This window comes from Staurois parvus, unplaced genomic scaffold (assembly GCF_062004578.1).
Source record: "Staurois parvus isolate SC_StPar_1 unplaced genomic scaffold, SC_StPar_1.0 ptg000525l, whole genome shotgun sequence".
NCBI lineage: Eukaryota > Metazoa > Chordata > Amphibia > Anura > Ranidae > Staurois > Staurois parvus.
Genome location: NW_028318321.1, coordinates 1,288,936 through 1,309,311, shown reverse-complemented (window position 1 = coordinate 1,309,311; position 20,376 = coordinate 1,288,936). Strand labels below are relative to the sequence as shown.

The 20,376-nt window shown below is 42.3% G+C and overlaps 1 protein-coding gene across 2 annotated transcripts in view; it reads right to left on the bottom strand.

The window, feature by feature from the left end:
• NEURL1 (neuralized E3 ubiquitin protein ligase 1) overlaps window positions 1–20,376 on the bottom strand; it is a 311,929-nt gene that overhangs the window by 114,430 nt on the left and 177,123 nt on the right. The window contains exon 1 of one of the 2 annotated variants that reach the window (XM_089690258.1): window positions 3,195–3,357. The exons of the other annotated variant lie outside the window; for it this stretch is intronic. Within the exon in view, the coding sequence (XP_089546384.1) occupies window positions 3,195–3,228 (34 nt within the window). The 5' untranslated portion in view covers window positions 3,229–3,357. Of the gene's footprint in view, window positions 1–3,194; window positions 3,358–20,376 lie in introns of those variants that run through there. 2 annotated transcript variants of the gene reach the window in all.

Genomic DNA, 20,376 nt, shown 5'->3' with positions numbered 1-20,376 from the left:
AAGTTAGACTCTGACATAGTCCTTAGTTTACTTACTCCTGCTGTAGCAAGAGAAGCCCTAATCTTTTTGTTGTATTGAACTTAAAATAAATCCAGTGTGAAGAGTCAAATCTGGAATGTGACCTGGCTGCAGAAGGCAGGAGAAGTGGGGAGCTTCCATGCAAAATCTCACTGCCAGAGTGACTCATGCATATGGAAAGTGGTCATTCAGCTTGCCAGCAGGTCTTGGATACACCAACTCTTTAAAGCGAAGGTCCAGTCAAAATTTAAAAAAATAAAAGTCATCAGCTATAAAAACAGACACTCACCTGTCCCTCAATCCAATGGTGTACTCACTCCCTCTCCTCTCTCCCTGGCGCCTGCATCTTAAGTGTGGGCACCCGGCAATGACTTCTCAGCCAGGTGCCCATTGCGCATGCATAAGTAGTGCTACGCCTTGTGAATTGTCCTGTAGTCTTCTGGGACCTGTCATGTGTCCCAGAAAACTGCGGGGAGGGAGAGAGGACAACTTCCTATCACCTAGGCAATCACAGCGGAAGTGGGAGCGGGTATCTGTCAAAATCCTTAACTGGGAGCGGGGGACGAGGCCTTAAGGAGCTTCCCCTGTTAAGTGGAGCTCCGCTTTAAGCCCCCATTCCCACCCAAATGCTTTTTTAGCTCAAAAGCATAAAAACATTCTGCAAGGCGTCTGCTAAGCAATTGTTCCTGTTCACATTTTAGCATTCAGGTGCCAATAGCTGAAAAAGGTACATGAGCTACTTTTGAAGCAGAAGGTGGTGTTTTGGCTCCAGTGACGGCAATGGGAGTGCACACAAAAGTCAGTATTAGGACTCATGTACACAGAGCTAAAAAAAATGCTGCTTATGCAGGCATTGAGTGTTTTTTTTTCAGCCTGTAAAATCACCTCTATGTAAGCCTATGTGTCCATGCACACACAGGTGTTTACAGGCATGTTAGAAGAGAAGCATTTACATGCAGAAAAAAAAACACCAAAAGGTGCATTCTTGAAAGGAGCTTTTCAGCAGAAAAAAGTGTGAATGCTCCTTAACGTATCTAAAAGCTATGTGCATAAAACATATGTACATAAATGCTTTCCAAAAGGTCAAAATACATTAATATTCTGGCCAGTAGAATGCATTTATGCTCAAATGCTATATGCACACAAATATGGGTAATACAAGGCTTTTACCATTTTTTTATTCTGCATTTTCCTGCCTGAAGTTTGGAATTCGGAGGGGTTTTTCAGATACCCCATGTGCATGAGGCCTTAAATGTGTTTTTTGGATGCTCCTATAACAAAAATCTGGGCCAACAAAAACATGCATATGCCCCAAAGAAACTCCTGTATAACACCTTATGCATTAAAAATGCACAAAAAAGCCTATAAAAATCACCTACCAATGCTTTGTCAAGTGTGAATGGGGACTAAATAGTTCATACAATAACTGTACTACTCACTTCAAATTGTCTTCTCTGCATTCAGTAGTATACTATTCTATTATATACAATCAGATACTCTCAGATCAAGAAACTCTTCACACTAAACAGCTGACCAGTGGAGACAAAGATACAATATAACCTCTAATACATTACATGTTATGTTTCATCACATAATGTTACTTTCTTCTTTACCTACACCTAGCCTTGCTGAGTGTGGTCCTCCTCTCACAAACCATATTTTCTGGTATTACCAAAACATTTACTCTTCCATCAGAGATCAGAAGATAGAACTCATCATTACTGATATTTCCAAATAATACTGTAGTACATTAAGCATAATGATTGCGTTTAAGGGTGGATAGGGCTGGGTTCACACCTGTGTGTGCTTTTAATGCATTTTTGGTGTGTTTTTGCAGAGCATTTTTCATACTTTTTGAAGTGTGCTTTTGATGTGTTTTCATGCTTCATGTGTTTTGTTTTGTTTTAGGATGAAGAAACTGGAATTTAAACACAAACCCAACCAAGAATGCATGTACATGCATTTTCCATGCATTTCCATTGAAGTCTATAGACCCAAAAACACACTTTCCTTCATGAAAAAAGTCCCTGCACCTCTTCCATAAAGGCACTGAAGAAAACTGCATAGATGTGAACATGACACATAGGAAAACATGTTAAATTGATTGTCATGCGTTACTGCCCTTCTGAAAATGCCCTACAAACCACACAAATATGGACCTAGCTTAAGAAATCTATTTTTTTTCCAAATAAAATATTTCCATGACTAATCCCCTTTATCACAGGATTAATACCTCCAAGGACATGCATTGTATAGATGTCTGGAGAGGTGCCATGCCATCCAGTGTTGCTCAGCATGAAACACCTGCCATGCCCTGTACAGGATAGCCCCCAATCACCAGCTCTGGGTATGTTCCTGGCAGGTAATTACCAGGAGAGGCTGAGATCACCCAACACAGGAGCTGTCATCTAGCAGCAGACAGGGGGGTGATCATCCAGCAAGCAAACAGGGGGTGATCATCCAGCAAGCAGACAGGGGGGTGATCATCCAGCAAGCAGACAGGGGGGTGATCATCCAGCAAGCAGACAGGGGGGTGATCATCCAGCAAGCAGACAGGGGGGTGATCATCCAGCAAGCAGACAGGGGGGTGATCATCCAGCAAGCAGACAGGGGGGTGATCATCCAGCAAGCAGACAGGGGGGTGATCATCCAGCAAGCAGACAGGGGGGTGATCATCTAGCAGCAGACAGGGGGGTGATCATCCAGCAAGCAGACAGGGGGGTGATCATCCAGCAGCAGACGGGGGGGTGATCATCCAGCAGCAGACGGGGGGGGGGTGATCATCCAGCAGCAGACAGGGGGGTGATCATCTAGCAGCAGACAGGAGGTGATCATCCAGCAAGCAGAGAGGGGATGATCTGGAAAGCATCTCCATGTGAATGATCTGTACCCTGACACACGGTTTACTCTAAAGACTCCTGAGAACAATCAGTTATTCAGCAGCATAACAGCCATTTCCCATGACCCCCTGATCACTGATCATACACAACACTCGGGGTACAATGGTGCAAGGATGCATCTGATCGCTACAATGCCAGTAGATGTGTGTCTATGATGATAAATGACAGGACACAGCAGTGGGCAGGGTATGATCACACACAGGCAGAAGGATGCAGACTGCACAGCCCCCCTCCTCTATAAGCAATGACAGGAGTGATCCGTAGGCTGGAGCTTACCATACAGGGTGCCTCTGGTGACCTGTCCTCCCATAGCAGTGGTCAGCGGGGCTCCTCACAGCCGGCAGGCAGGCTCATGTTGCTCGTCTCCTGGCACCCTCCATCCGAGAGATACTACTAATAATAACACAGGGACACGATGGGAGCCCCGCACACACCTCCCACCCACGGGGCCCCGCCCTCTACAAGCAGCAATGTCATGTTTATTTACATAAAAGGGAGGGGCTAGTGCCTTCCTGAAATAGCAGAGCGGACGAGCGTGGCGTTGTAGCGGGGGATCCCCCTTCCAGGAGCGGAGCTCTGCCCTGCTCAGCTGCCATCCCCTCTGCACACCGCGGAGAGCCGTTCATGCTGCGCCGGGATACAGCTACAAATAGACATTATAGGACAACTCGTATCCCTGCATGATAGAAGGACAAAGCAGGGCTTACCCTGGGAGCTTGGTGTGCTCTCATGTCCTCCGACACATGTGATGCTCGCCTACCCCTCCCTCACTTGGGGCTTAGTACATACGCTGAATATACCCTGCCCTCTACACCCAGGAGCACACATGTCATCTATTGCCATTTACCAGCCTTTTCATGTGATGGCTGCATGCATGTTTTGGGGCTTTTGTTTTCCATTTCTTTTCACATGGTAATTACAATCATTCTATACCTTTATTATTGTAAGCCCTGGTTCACACTGATGCCATCTGACTGTTCAAATCGCATCCAATGAACGGCAATGGAACCGATCTATCACTTGACTTGTCTTATTGGAAAATGTTGCTTTGATCAGCACATGCATCCAGTTGGCTGCAGCAGGGATCAGTGTATTCTGGCAGTGAGGGAGCCCCGCTGTCAGAACACCATGACACGGGCCGGAGGATTCCCTCATCTACCTCAAATGTCTCCATGAGGGAATCACTTCAGTTTCTTCAATCCGCCCACTGCTGAACAAACACTGAGCCGTGTGCTGGCGGGGTTCAGTCTGAGAGCTCTGTGACATCAGTCCACAATGTGCTGTAGCAGATGTAAGTGCACGCCTGCGACCCAGAAGAGAAGTGTGGCCAAAAAAGCTTTGTGTACACTTCTCTTTTAAAGAGAACATAGCTTATGCAGTGCAAAAATCAAGATGATAATGTACGACGCAGCATACGGTGCAGAGGACAGGTGTGTGATGTACGACGCAGTATACGGTGCAGAGGACAGGTGTGTGATGTACGACGCAGCATACGGTGCAGAGGACAGGTGTGTGATGTACGACGCAGCATACGGTGCAGAGGACAGGTGTGTGATTTACGACGCAGCATACGGTGCAGAGGACAGGTGTGTGATGTACGACGCAGCATACGGTGCAGAGGACAGGTGTGTGATGTACGACGCAGCATACGGTGCAGAGGACAGGTGTGTGATGTACGACGCAGCATACGGTGCAGAGGACAGGTGTGTGATGTACGACGCAGCATACGGTGCAGAGGACAGGTGTGTGATGTACGACGCAGCATACGGTGCACAGGACAGGTGTGTGATGTACGACGCAGCATACGGTGCACAGGACAGGTGTGTGATGTACGACGCAGCATACGGTGCACAGGACAGGTGTGTGATGTACGACGCAGCATACGGTGCAGAGGACAGGTGTGTGATGTACGACGCAGCATACGGTGCAGAGGACAGGTGTGTGATGTACGACGCAGCATACGGTGCAGAGGACAGGTGTGTGATGTACGACGCAGCATACGGTGCAGAGGACAGGTGTGTGATGTACGACGCAGCATACGGTGCAGAGGACAGGTGTGTGATGTTCGACGCAGCATACGGTGCACAGGACAGGTGTGTGTGATGTACGACGCAGCATACGGTGCACAGGACAGGTGTGTGATGTACGACGCAGCATACGGTGCAGAGGACAGGTGTGTGATGTACGACGCAGCATACGGTGCAGAGGACAGGTGTGTGATGTACGACGCAGCATACGGTGCAGAGGACAGGTGTGTGATGTACGACGCAGCATACGGTGCAGAGGACAGGTGTGTGATGTACGACGCAGCATACGGTGCAGAGGACAGGTGTGTGATGTACGACGCAGCATACGGTGCAGAGGACAGGTGTGTGATGTACAACGCAGCATACGGTGCAGAGGACAGGTGTGTGATGTACAACGCAGCATACCGTGCAGAGGACAGGTGTATAATGTACAACATAGCTTACAGTGCAGAGGACAGGTGCGTAATATATAACATAACATACCGTGAAGAGGACAGGTGTATAATATATAACATAGCACACTGTGCAGAAATCAGGATGATAATTTACAACATAGCATACAGTGCAGAGGACAAGTGTATAATGTATAACATAGCACATACAGTGCAGGGTTCAGGAGTATAATGTATGACATAGTGTATACAGTGCAGGGATCAAGAGTATATTGTACAACATAGCAAATGCAGTGCAGGGGTCGGGAGTATAATGTACAACATAGTACAGTTAGGTCCATAGGTATTTGGACACAGGCACAATTTTAGTTTTTTCAGGTATTGACCAAAACATATGCAAGCTATAGTTATATAATGGATATGGGCTGAAAGTGCACACTTTCAGGTTTAATTTGAGGGTATGTACAGTCAGGTCCATAAATATTGGGACATCGACATAATTCTAACATTTTTGGCTCTATACACCACCACAATGGATTTGAAATGAAACGATCAAGATGTGCTTTAACTGCAGACTGTCAGCTTTAATTTGAGGGTATTTACATCCAAATCAGGTGAACGGTGTAGGAATTACAACAGTTTGCATATGTGCCTCCCACTTGTTAAGGGACCAAAAGTAATGGGACAATTGGCTTCTCAGCTGTTCCATGGCCAGGTGTGTGTTATTCCCTCATTATCCCAATTACAATGAACAGATAAAAGGTCCAGAGTTAATTTCAAGTGTGCTATTTGCATTTGGAATCTGTTGCTGTCAACTCTCAAGATGAGACCCAAAGAGCTGTCACTATCAGTGAAGCAAGCCATCATTAGGCTGAAAAAACAAAACAAACCCATCAGAGAGATAGCAAAAACATTAGGCGTGGCCAAAACAACTGTTTGGAACATTCTTAAAAAGAAGGAACGCATCGGTGAGCTCAGCAACACCAAAAGACCCGGAAGACCACGGAAAACAACTGTGGTGGATGACCGAAGAATTCTTTCCCTGGTGAAGAAAACACCCTTCACAACAGCTGGACAGATCAAGAACACTCTCCAGGAGGTAGGTGTATGTGTGTCAAAGTCAACAATCAAGAGAAGACTTCACCAGAGTGAATACAGAGGGTTCACCACAAGATGTAAACCATTGGTGAGCCTCAAAAACAGGAAGGCCAGATTAGAGTTTGCCAAACAACATCTAAAAAAGCCTTCACAGTTCTGGAACAACATCCTATGATGGGAAGAGAAGAGTATGGAGAAGGAAAGGAACTGCTCATGATCCTAAGCATACCACCTCATCAGTGAAGCATGGTGGTGGTAGTGTCATGGCGTGGGCATGTATGGCTGCCAATGGAACTGGTTCTCTTGTATTTATTGATGATGTGACTGCTGACAAAAGCAGCAGGATGAATTCTGAAGTGTTTCGGGCAATATTATCACCTCATCAGTGAAGCATGGTGGTGGTAGTGGCTTGTATGGCTGGCAATGAAACTGGTTCTCTTGTATTTATTGATGATGTGACTGCTGACAAAAGCAGCCTGATGAATTCTGAAGTGTTTCGGGAACATTATCTGCTCATATTCAGCCAAATGCTTCAGAAATCATTGGACGCCGCTTCACAGTGCAGATGGACAATGACCCAAAGCATACTGCAAAAGCAACCAAAGAGTTTTTTAAGGGAAAGAAGTGGAATGTTATGCAATGGCCAAGTCAATCACCTGACCTGAATCCGATTGAGCATGCATTTCACTTGCTGAAGACAAAACTGAAGGGAAAATGCCCCAAGAACAAGCAGGAACTGAAGACAGTTGCAGTATAGGCCTGGCAGAGCATCACCAGGAATGAAACCCAGCGTCTGGTGATGTCTATGCATTCCATGCTTCAGGCTGTAATTGACTGCAAAGGATTTGCAACCAAGTATTAAAAAGTGAAAGTTTGATTTATGATTATTATTCTGTCCCATTACTTTTGGTCCCTTAACAAGTGGGAGGCACATATGCAAACTGTTGTATTTCCTACACCGTTAACCTGATTTGGATGTAAATACCCTCAAATTAAAGCTGACAGTCTGCAGTTAAAGCACATCTTGTTCGTTTCATTTCAATTCTATTGTGGTGGTGTATAGAGCCAAAAGTGTTAGAATCGTGTCGATGTCCCAATATTTATGGACCTGACTGTATATCCATTGGAGAACGGGTCTAGGAATTGCTCTTAAAGAGCAGCCCCCCCCCCCCCCAGGGATCAAGGGATGAAAAGTAATTGGACAATTGAATATAATCATAAATAAGATGTTAATTTCTATTATTTTGTTGAGAATCCTTTACTGGCAATGACTGCCTGAAATCTGAAACCCATGGAATGGGTTTCCTCCTTTCTGATGCTTTGCCACTCTCTAACTGCAGCTAAAATGAGGACCTGATGGGAGGTATCCCATTAGTGAAGATTGTGCAGCTACATGAGGACCCGCTGTGACGTAGAGAATCACTCATATCAGGCATGCAGAGACCCTTCCCTCTGACACATTGATCTGGACACTGCTCGCTTCCAGGGTGGGTAAGAAGTGGGGAGCATTCTTCACCATGACTTAGTTTATCTCTATGTAATTTTGATTTAGGGTAATCCCTGCATGATTATCTGGAGCTAAACCAGCAGCACTGGGATTTTACTAGAATTAACAAGAAAACAGAAAATTTGGGGGCTTATCTAGTAGTAGTGGAATTGTGACAAATAAGGAAGTTGCTTATCTCAGCATAGCATAACAATAAAGCACAGTGTATGTGCAGTGTGGTGCCATTCATGCACATGGAGTAAAAGTACCCGTCTCTTAGTACAATGCATCTAATTGTGTTGCCTTGTGGTGCACTGAAAAAAAACAGATGAAGCAGGTAGGTTTTTTGGTCTTTGGATGGACATTGAGGACCCACTGAAAATGAATGGGCAAAGCACCACAGTGTGCATCGATGTGCTAGTAAATGTCCGCATAAGTAGGATTGGATAGAGAGATGTATGCGCACTGGAGGGTACAATTGCTTATCTTTGTTTAAAGTATCTGGTAGGGCAAGGGAATCTGCTATCACAGCCATTTATCTGTCTGCGCAAAGAGGAAAAACAATAGCAGGTGTTTCCTGATTATCAAGCTATCCAGTAAGAAACTGCATCGTCCAAGGCAGTTACACAACCAAATCCTCAAGATTCAGGAATATGGCTGGTCATTACATGGTTTTGGACTCCATTAACCATTAAAAAAGGTATTTATTTATGAACAGCAGAAGTTATTGTAGAGCAGGTGAACATAATGACCTCTCATATTTTATATTTCAGTTTAAATGTATATACATTTATTTTATTTATTACTGGTAGGTTAATTGGATCCTGTCTAAAATTGGCCCAGGTATGTGTATGTATAAATGTGAGTTAGGGACTTTCGATTGTACGCCCCTTGAGGGTGAGGGACTGATGTGAATGTACAATATATATGTACACTGCTATGTAAATTGATGGCTCTTTATATAAGTACCTGTAATACATAAATAATACATTTATATTTATTCAAGCCTCTTATTGGTTGTTTTTGCTTTTCAACTTTTACTTAAGCGTCCATGCACCAATCCCTCTTTGATTAATCATTGTAATTTAGATTTGAGGTTTACCTTTTACCTCGGGAATTCACTTCCTGGTAACCTTGCAGAGTGCATCAACCCTACAGGGAACCATTGTACATTGTTGGATACTCTTTTTTTTAACCTGTATTGGTTCTTCCCAAACTTACAAAACTAGCAGAGAATGAATAGCTTGCATTTCTGGAACATAACAGGATTCTCGTTTAGCTACTTATTGACTTGACATCCTGTTTAATCCATCTCACGGAATTTATCACAGGTGAGAGCAGCCCTTTCTCCAGTACAAACAGTACACATCACCTCTTTGTGTAAGCTGATCCTTCACTAAATACTAGACAGTGATCTAAACATATGGAAGCTTACTCCTGTGAATTGTAAACCATCTTTTTAAACAGTCAGGATATGTATTTCCAAATAGGTAAGTTATTTTAAAAGGCTCCCTTTAGATCATTTGAAAATTACAGCCATTCAATGCCAGAGTTTGGAGGGCCAAATTTGGCAATTGCCCATGGCCCCCACATTCTTAAGGGCCCACAGAAGCTTCCCCAGATGTTAAAGTGTATTAAAGCCAATACCTTTTTTTAGGCTTAAATATAACAGGAAATGGTTAAGGCCCCCGTCAGTTTTTATCATTTTTTATAGTTCTGTACATGTCAGGGAGATTTCCTTTAACTTCCTGAACCAGGAACCCTTTAAGAGTAGTTCAATGCAAAATGAGGATATCCAAGATGGTATACTCTTAAAACAAGAGGCAGCCTCTTTCCATAGAGACTTTTATAAAGTACCATACTTTTATCACCTCCCAAATGTGCACAAAAGCCTTCATCATCCTCCCAGACAGCCTATAGTAGCGTCTATAGAAAGCATTACCACCAGCTACTCTTTATACATTGATAATTTCCTCAAACTATCACAGGCCCTCCCGTCCTATATTTATGATGGGACTCACCTCTTAGAGTTGTTACATCCATACACTTGGGAGTTCTCATACCTCTGGGTCTCCCTCGATGTATGTTCTCTATATATGCGAAGTAAAACAACAAGAAGCGCACCAACCTTGTGCATTACCTCAGTAACAAAAATTTATTAAATGAAGGAAAGGTACTCACAAACAGCGAATAAAAATAGGCATGTAAGTCCACCAAGGGACTTCAAAGGTAAGAGGCCAGCGCGAATCCCATCATGGGTATAGGTACTCAGTCCAGCTGACGTTTTTCGAAGGTCATGCCTTCTTCCTCTTCCTCTATATATATCAATGCCACAAGAGGTGGGTCTACAAGCTGTTTTGCATTTCTTTTCCAGTGATGCCCATCTGAATACAAAACAGTCCAATTTCATATAACAGCAACAAAATTTTGTTTGGAACACAACTATTTCCAATTTGACAAGAAGTATTATCTGCAGAAGACAGGCACAACTATGAAGACAAATTTTGCGAACCTAACTATGGGGCTATGGGAAAATAGATATATTTGGAATGACAATCCCTTTGTGACCCATCTATTTTTCTTCGGCTGTCACATTGATGATATTAGCATCATTTGAGATGGCCCTACCCAGTCAGTGAAAGAATTTGTCAGCTATTGTAATTTGAACCCTTTCAGCCTCTCTTGTACATTTGTAATGGATTCCATCTCCATTCGTTTTTTGGATTTATAACTTGCTAATTCTGATTCATTGATTACAACGAAGAACTACACTAAGTCCACAGTGGGCAATTCATTTTTACACTTTACTAGCTGCCATCACCCTAGATGGGTTAAGAATGTCCCCAAGAGCCAATTTTGCAGATTATGGCATAACTATACCAGACAACTATAAACAACAGAGTTTACTCTTAAAACAAAAGTTTCTAGATAAGGGGTACCCAGTTAAGGTTATTAAATCAAGCCTATCTCACATATCTCTCTGAGGATATTGCTCAACCAAAACGCAGGAAAATGAAGGTGTTAGATTTATTACACAATACCATTCTCTACATTATAAAATGGAGGGCATCTTCAAGAAGCATTGGCCTATCTTAAACCAAGACCCACATCTCAATCCATCCATTTCACCCATTCCCACATTTGCCTACAGAGAGGCCCCCAACATTAAGAGTAAGATTGCCCACAGTAAAGCTAAATCTACCATACAATCCACCAGATCTAAACAACTTACTCTCATCCCACTGATAGGCATGTTTTGCTGCAACAAGTCTCTATGTCTAACCTGTGCACAAGTGCGACATGGCCAAAAGTCATTCAGCTCTAATGGAAAAACATATCCCATTGGTGCATTCTACAATTGCTCTTCAGCTTACTTGGTGTACTACCTACTTCCTGCTTCCTGAGGCTCCAGCTACACCGCTTAGCTGCATTGTGATTGCCTGAGTGACTGGGACCAGATGGGAGACATCCCTAGGATTTACAGATATGCCCTGTAACTACCATAATCTAGTGAGTTGCAAACTGAATATGTCTAATAAATTGTGATGGTTTTAATGCTGCACTTAGTCTGGCACCCTTCTGTGTTTCTTCTTTCATATCCACAGAGTCTCAGCTCACTCTTCTAGGGTGCAGCCATGGATACTGTATTAATTTATTCAACCATTTGGACTTTTGTATGGACTATTGCACTACAGTCATAATTTCTCCTGTACCAATTTCACTTTCTTTTCTATCCAAGGTGAGGGCATTTCCCTTCTTAGACAATTTTACCAAAACAGCTTTACCCATTAGAAGATTCACCACCACAACTCACAAATTTATATTTTACATTGCTTTCAGTACCAGAGAAAATGGTCACCAGAAGAAAAAGAAGGTAAATATCTCTCAATCATGGACACAGGCAGCAATAGCAATCTAACGGGTTACCATTCTATATAAAAAAAAGTCACATTTGTTTGCAAATTCTATTCTATTTAAGGTATCCAGTATTCACAAAATAACGAAGATTAATGAGGACATGCACAAACTGAGTGCCTCTTGTGCACATTATCATTAGTGGAGTGTACATCAGCAAAATATACAAATCACAGAGTACAGAAATGTCTAAACAGGAATGTCCAAGCATTTCATAGATTATAAGAGACTGCCCACAGCATGAGTTTATAGTCAGACCAACATTTTTCTTGGAGAACACTGGGAATACAATATTTTTTCATAGTTAACATGTATGAATGGGGCAAGTGCAGGTAAGGTAATGGGCTAAGGGGAGGAGGAGAAGGAGGAAAGGAGGATGGGTTGGGGAAGGGGTTGAGGGGGCTGGAAAGGGGGAGATGGAAGAGGGTAGGGATAGGGAAGAAGAAAAAAAAGGGGGGATAGGGAAGAGGGAGTACGCTGGAAGAGGGATGGCAGAACGCAGCTATTTACTGGGTACCTTCAGCAGAAAATGTGAACATATTTCAATGAATCCAAGTTTTGGAATAAACATTGTGTTATTTTGGGCAGATAGTACTAGGTCTTACATCTTATTAAAATCTTCAACTTTATTAAGCCATTGCAAAATAAAGGGAAGGTGAGGGTCTATTTTAGTGCTATACTCAATTTAGCATCATTGAGTAGGTGACATGGAATCAATTTTTTTTAATGTTTTCTCAGGAGTATCGAAGACATGTAGTAGGAAGAAAGAAGGGTCTTCCAGGAGACTGTAATCAGTAAATGTTTACGAGATTCTACAGACTTCTTTCCAGAAATGTTCTAATTAAGGGCAAGACCAGAAGAAATGCAGTAAAGTTCACCTCTCCTCCTAGCATCTGCAGCAGGGGTCTGACATAGTAGCAAAGTATTTATGGAGTATTGTTGATGTACGGTAACTCCTCGTGAGGATTTTACAATTATTTTCTTGGATCCACGTACAGATAGACAACTTCAATGCGAAGCATATGATTCATCTTGGGCTTGGAAAAGTTTAAAATTTACATACACTTTATCATTAGAAGAGATGTGAAATGATTGCATCTCGAAAGAATTTAAAAAATACACATTGCAGTATCTTTAGTAATTCTTTAATAAAAAAATTCATTAGTCTCACAATGTAAAATCTGCTTGCTGTGGTTAGAACACATTGTTACTTGGTATTATCAAGTAATGGGAGGAAACCAATTGGTTCTATTATGCAGTGTTTTTTTTTTTTTTTTCAAACAGCAAGGACTTTCTTAGGAACATTATGGTGTATGTTTGTATACCTTCTATACTTATACATACATCTGTACTAATATATATTGAGATATATTGTACACACTTTATTTTCTATTTTTGTATTTTCCTTAAAAAAAATTACAATTTTATTGGTCAATTGTGTTACAGGAAACCTGTACATAGAGGCAACAAACAAATGCTAACCTTCTTTTGAAAATGCTATAAGGCTGACTATCAAGGGTTTAAATACTTTCAGGCACTAATCCAGAACAATTGTACTGATCAGAAAAGTCAAAGTGAGGCCAAATCTAATTTGCTACATATAATTTCAAGAGGAGAGGTCAGCATAGGCAGCCTCCACATTTCCTTTCTACAGATTTCCTTTAGAGCAGCGGTTCTCAACCTGGGGGTCGCGACCCCTTTGGGGGTCGAACGACACTTTCCCAGGGGTCGCCTAAGACCATCGGAAAACACATATTTCCGATGGCCTTAGGAACCGAGACACCGCTCCTTGATCCGTCTCCAGGTGTGGGCGGGATGACATGCCGTCCCTGTCATCTGGACACACCCCCGGGATCAATCCTTCCTCGTCGGTGATTGGCCGCCGGAACTGTAGCTCAAGAGAGGCACACAGGCGGCCAATCACCGGCGAGGAGGTGGAGCTTGGAAAGGAGGAGCCGAGCGGCACCGCGAAGCTCGAGCGAGTGAAGAGGAGGAGAGCGGCCGGAGAAGGAAGCCATCTGACCGGTAAGTGTTTGTACCATGGGAGAGGGAGGGAGCGAGCGAGCCCAGGCTGGAGCAGGGGTCAGCAAGGTAAGTATCATTGGTGTCAGTGGGAGGAATAGTGCCCAATCATTGGTGTCACTATTACCAATGATGGGGCACTATTCCTCCCCCCACTGACACCAACGATGGGGCACTATTCCTCCCACTGATACCAACGATGGAGCACTATTCCTCCCCCCACTGACACCAACGATGGGGCACTATTCCTCCCCCCACTGACACCAACGATGGGGCACTATTCCTCCCCCCACTGACACCAACGATGGGGCACTATTCCTCCCCCCACTGACACCAACGATGGGGCACTATTCCTCCCCCCACTGACACCAACGATGGGGCACTATTCCTCCCCCCACTGACACCAACGATGGGGCACTATTCCTCCCCCCACTGACACCTATGATGGGGCACTATTCCTCCCCCCACTGACACCAATGATGGGGCACTATTCCTCCCACTGACACCAATGATGGGGCACTATTCCTCCCACTGACACCAATGATGGGGCACTATTCCTCCCACTGACACCAATGATGGGGCACTATTCCTCCCACTGACACCAATGATGGGGCACTATTCCCCCCACTGACACCAATGATGGGGCACTATTCCCCCCACTGACACCTATGATGGGGCACTATTCCCCCCACTGACACCTATGATGGGGCACTATTCCCCCCACTGACACCTATGATGGGGCACTATTCCCCCCACTGACACCAATGATGGGGCACTATTCCCACCACTGACACCAATGATGGGGGCACTATTCCTACCACTGATACCAATGATGGGGCACTATTCCTCCCATTGACATCAGTGATGGGACACTATTCCTCCCACTGACACCAATGACGTGGCACTATTCCTCCCACTGACACCAATGACGTGGCACTATTCCTCCCACTGACACCAATGACGGGGCACTATTCCCCCCACTGACACCTATGATGGGGCACTATTCCCCCCACTGACACCAATGATGGGGCACTATTCCTACCACTGACACCAATGATGGGGCACTATTCCTACCACTGACACCAATGATGGGGCACTATTCCTACCACTGATACCAATGATGGGGCACTATTCCTCCCATTGACATCAGTGATGGGGCACTATTCCTCCCACTGACACCAATGATGAGGCACTATTCCTCCCACTGACACCAATGACGTGGCACTATTCCTCCCACTGACACCAGTGACATGGCACTACTCCTCCCACTGCAAAATTACAGTTATGAAGTAGCAACGAAAATAATTTTATGGTTGGGGGTCACCACAACATGAGGAACTGTATTAAGGGGTCGCGGCATTAGAAAGGTTGAGAACCACTGCTTTAGAGGGTAATGAAAATGCAGGTATCATTACTAATATTCCTATGGGTACTACTAGACCATGAGACTAATATGTACCTTTCTTTACAAAAATGCAGTAGTGCAGGGATGAGAACTACTTGCATTAAACAATTTTTCGCTGTGTGATGTGGTTTCCACACAGCATAGAGATAAACTGTATCACTGGTTTTAACTGCCTAATCACAATCCTCTGCAGGCAGTTGTAGCTACCATTGGCTGTCCATGGACCTATGTTTTTCCAGTAACAAATGCAGGTTCCATCAGCACACGTCATATATCAATACATTGACAGACAAGAAATGTGGCTGTATACAATTGGAGAGGAAATGCTCTTAGTAGAAACAGTCTATTTTATATTACGAGTGAATGCAAGAGTGCTTTTATTCCCTAGATGGTTCACCTTCACATTTACATCTGAAGCTGAACATGGTCAGGGCATTTTATGAAAAAAAAAAAGAAGAAGGTTTGATGAATAAACTTTGAGCAGAACATATTCTTTAATAAAATAATCAAAATTGAAGGAACAACTTGAGCACATTTTACAACCGTGTTATGCAACTGATATGATTTTAGATTAGCTGGTTGTTCTTTCTTATCACTTGCACTTTAAAAATATAAAATATATCTATTAAGCTGTATACCAGGGGCGGACTGACAACTCATGGGGCCCCCAGGCAGTTGGGGATCATGGGGCCCCTGTGTCCTTGCGCACACTCAAAATACACCCAAAAAAGCCTATAAAAGTTACCAGGGGCATTTTATGGGGCCCCCTACTGACCCCGGGCCCTTGGGCAATGCTCGAGTGCTCGAATGGTCAGTCCTCCCCTGCTGTACACATATGCTACAGACTGAACAATTGACTAGCATTACCATTAACTAACTAGATAAGCAAAGACCTTGCTAAAAAATTCATTTTATTTACGTTGAGTCAGTTACGCCTGCATAGTTGTCAGTAAATCTAAAGGAAACTGAGTGGTCAGCTTAAAACTGTAATTGACCTATGTTGATAAATTATTGCCTCAAAATTCTTATTTTCCTACATATTGTAAAAGTATTTTGATGGCAATCATTGGCAATGTTTACAGACGACTCACCCAAGCTCTACTGCTCATCAGAAAGATGTGAGTGGAGTGCTGGTGCTCAGGCTGGTGTTTAAATCCAAGATATATGAAAAAGCAGCTGGAAACTCATGTCCTCATCATAATTACTTTATTGGCACACAGTAGAAAATATGGAATCCATATAAGATGACGCGTTTCGGCTACAGGGTTTCTCAAAGCTTACATTAAAAAACTAAAACTACAGACTTATATAACATAACAACCTACAATGAATGGGGGCGGTGCATACTTAATTAAAATAAACATTTAATCTAAATGATTTCAGGTGAAGATGAATCAATGAGACTTCAGAGAAAGAAAAGCTTCATCCCATACATATAGCTGCATGCATCCTAGTGTAAGAGCAACACTACAAGTGCCCTATGGCAACACTATCCTCACCATGGATGCAGGCAATTTAGATATGGAAGTAATAAAATCATAATTCATTTATCATTTCAAAAAAAGATTGACATCCATTCTATTATTTAAGCCAAAGGGACCCTGGTATTGAGCATATTAATCCACTACACTTCACGCTTGAGTAAGGTGTGATGTACATCACCTCCTCTTATGGGTTTTCTTAGGTGTTCCAGGCCAAGGAAAGAAAAGGAGTCAAGGTTCCCAACATGCTTCCCCCTAAAATGTTTAGAGACATAGAAATGTTTTTAGCATGTGGGTTATTATGGTCATTGTAGTGTTCAGATATTCTAACTCGTAATGAACGAATGGTACACCCCACATATTAAAGACGACAAACACTGCATTCTATAATATATACAACCATTCTAGAGTTGCAGTTAATGTAATCTTTCAAGGCATATATTTTCCCTGTAGAGAAAGAGGTAACTGCAGTACTTTTTTGGTGTCTTTTACATTGTCTACATATGTTTGTACCACATGGGTAAGAACCCTTAGTTCTTAACCATTCACTACTTTGACAATAGGTTCTTGAACAAAACAAGCTTGGTGATAATAAAGTAACTAAAGTGGGAGTCCTCCTACTGGAAAAATTACATTAGTCTTTTAAAATATCATACAACGCCTTATCAGCATAAAGAATTAGTAAACATTTCTTAACTATGCCGACAATTTGATTGTATTCCATAGAATATGTAGTGACAAAATGGACTTTATGACATGATTTGCGTTTATGGTATTTACCTTTCTTCAAAGGTTCTATGATTAAATTGTCCCAATGTTTTTCTTGGGCTGCAATCATTGCCTGATGCATCCCTTTCAGATGAAGTCTATCTGAAACTATATCACATTCCTTTAAAGAATCTGATTGAAAAATTCCTTCTTGCCCTTACAAACTCACCTATAGTTAATGCCTTAATAGTATGTGTTGGGTGACAGCTAGAGGTACGTAATAAGGATTTACCCATACACTGTTTTCTAGAAGTTTTATTAGTGACTTTTTCACTATCCACATGTCCTGTTAAAGTCAAATTTACTGATCTCATGTGTATGAGCTAAAAGATGGCCAGTATCCCTCAAATATCCTGGTAATTGGGTAACTAGGGGTTGAATATATTCATCAACCCATTCACTGAGCCTTTCCAATTAAGATCCTATTCCTGCCACTATGGGATGTCCGTGGACAGGGGTAAGCTGTTTGTGTATTTTTGGAAGATGATGGAAGATTGGAATAATCAGATTATCAACCATCAAAAAGTCCATAATTTTGTTATCTATAACTCCCATTCCTTTACCTGTGTCCAGTAGATGTCACATCTTTTCTTTGAAAAGGAGTGTAAGGTTATTATCAAGTACACGATAAGTGCTTATATCATTAAGCTTCCTAAAAGCCTCTAATCTGTAGCTATTTGTATCAAGAACTACTACTGAATCCCCCATGTCTGCCTGACGAATAACGATGTCGGTTCTTGCTTTTAACTTCTTAAGGGCCAAATATTCATCCTTATTTAGATTAAATTTACCATAGTGGTCTTGTAATTTTGATGATTCCTTCAATTTGTTCAATTATATTTCTAAAATATGTTGGAATTAATCTACTGCCTCACTCTGATCCTGGACAGGACAAAAATATTTGTCTCTTGTAGCAACAGAACTTTTAACAATACCACATTGACCTATAACAGACTCAGACTGAGAGTTGTCCAAAGTAGAAAGCATGAACAAGTACTCAAAAGAAAAGGATGATGATAAACTATCTTCAAACTATACAGTGGTTTGCTATCTGTATCAATCACATCTTCATTAAAATGTTTCCTCAACATAAGAGTTCTCACAAACTGATTGAAATCTAGCAAAGTGGAAAAAACATCAAATTGAATGCAGTGTTTGTCGTCTTCAATATGTAGGGTGTACCATTCATTCATTACGAGTTAGAATATCTGAACACTACGATGACACTAATAACCCACATGTTAAAAACATTTCTAATGTCTGTAAACATTTTAGGGAGAAGCATGGTGGGAACCTTGACTCCTTTTCTTTCCTTGACCTGGAACATGTAAGAAAACCTATAAGAGGAGATGATGTACACCGTACCTTACTCAATCATGAAGTGTGGTGGATTCATACGCTCAATACCAGGGTCCCTTTTGGTATAAATAATAGAATGGATGTTAATCTTTTTTTGAAATGATAAATGAATGATTTTATTACTTCCATATCTTAATTGTGTGCATCCATGGTGAAGACAGTGTTGCCATAGGGCACTTGTAGTGCTGCTCTTACACTAGGATGCATGCAGCTATATGTATGGGACAAAGCTTTTCTTTCTCTGAAGTCTCATTGATTCACCTTCACCTGTAGTCATTTAGACTAAATGTTTATTTTAATTAAGTATGCACCACCCCCATTCATTGTGGGATGTTATGTTATATAAGTCTGTATTTTATATTTTTTTTATGTAAGCTTTGAAAACGCGTCATCGTTTTCTACTGTGTGCCAATAAAGTCATTATGATGAGGATATGTGTTGCCGGCTACCTTGTCATATATACTGGCAATGTTTGTTTAGTTAGAAAACCGCAATGCTATCTATGTCTTAAAACTTCCTTGAGGTGATTGTAGCCGTATTAGTGCATTTGCGACAGAAACAATTGAGTACTGTCCGTGATACTTTTTTTATTTGCACTAACATACAAAATTGTCCTCAAAATTGTATGTTAGTGCAAATAAAAAAAGTATCACGGACAGTACTCAATTAAAACTTCCTAAAACTGTCTATGGCCAGCTTAGCTACTCTTATAGTGAGTATTACTGTTCACTTGACATATAATACAAGGTAAACCAAAAACTTTGGAAGCAACAAATTCTGGCATTTGGACAAGTCAATGATAGTCAGTAGTCATTACCATGGCAATGCTGTATCAGTATATCATACATCAATTAGGTACAGCTACAAACCTACAGCCTACAGAAGAGGGACAGTGAGTAATTCTACATCCCCTCGACGGGAATAGGGGAGTGGACATTTGGGTGGAAAACCTGACTAGCCCCAGCTGGACTGTGTTTGTTTTTTTAGCAAGATGTCCACGGATTTCTACACCAGGAGAGGCTGGCTTGCTCTCCAAGAAGAGAAGAGCACCCTTTTGAGCACTTGTATATATAGTTTCAGGAAGTTGTTCTCAGTTAGACAGTTCCTTGGGAATCCCAGGTATCCCTCATCCCTATCCAAGTTCAAATACCCTAATAAAATCCAAAAAAACAAGTTCAATGACTGTTTCAAGGACTATGGAGTGCTAGGGTGGAAGGAAATACGTGTTGCCTGTCTGTGCAGGACTATAGAGAGACCCAATTCTCTAGCGACTCCTAAGGGGGTAGTGCTACACTGACATACAGTGCCTTGAAAAAGTATTAGTAAATCCAATATTCTGAAGCGCAAGAGGAGGCCCAGTACCGTAAGGATCACAGTAAATGGTGCATTACCCAGGAGAGTTACCACTGCTGCTGTTACCATCAGATAGATGAATCCAGAAGCTCCATGTTTTTTTCTATGGAGCTCCTTGAAAAAATATTCATACCCCTTGAAATTTTCCACAT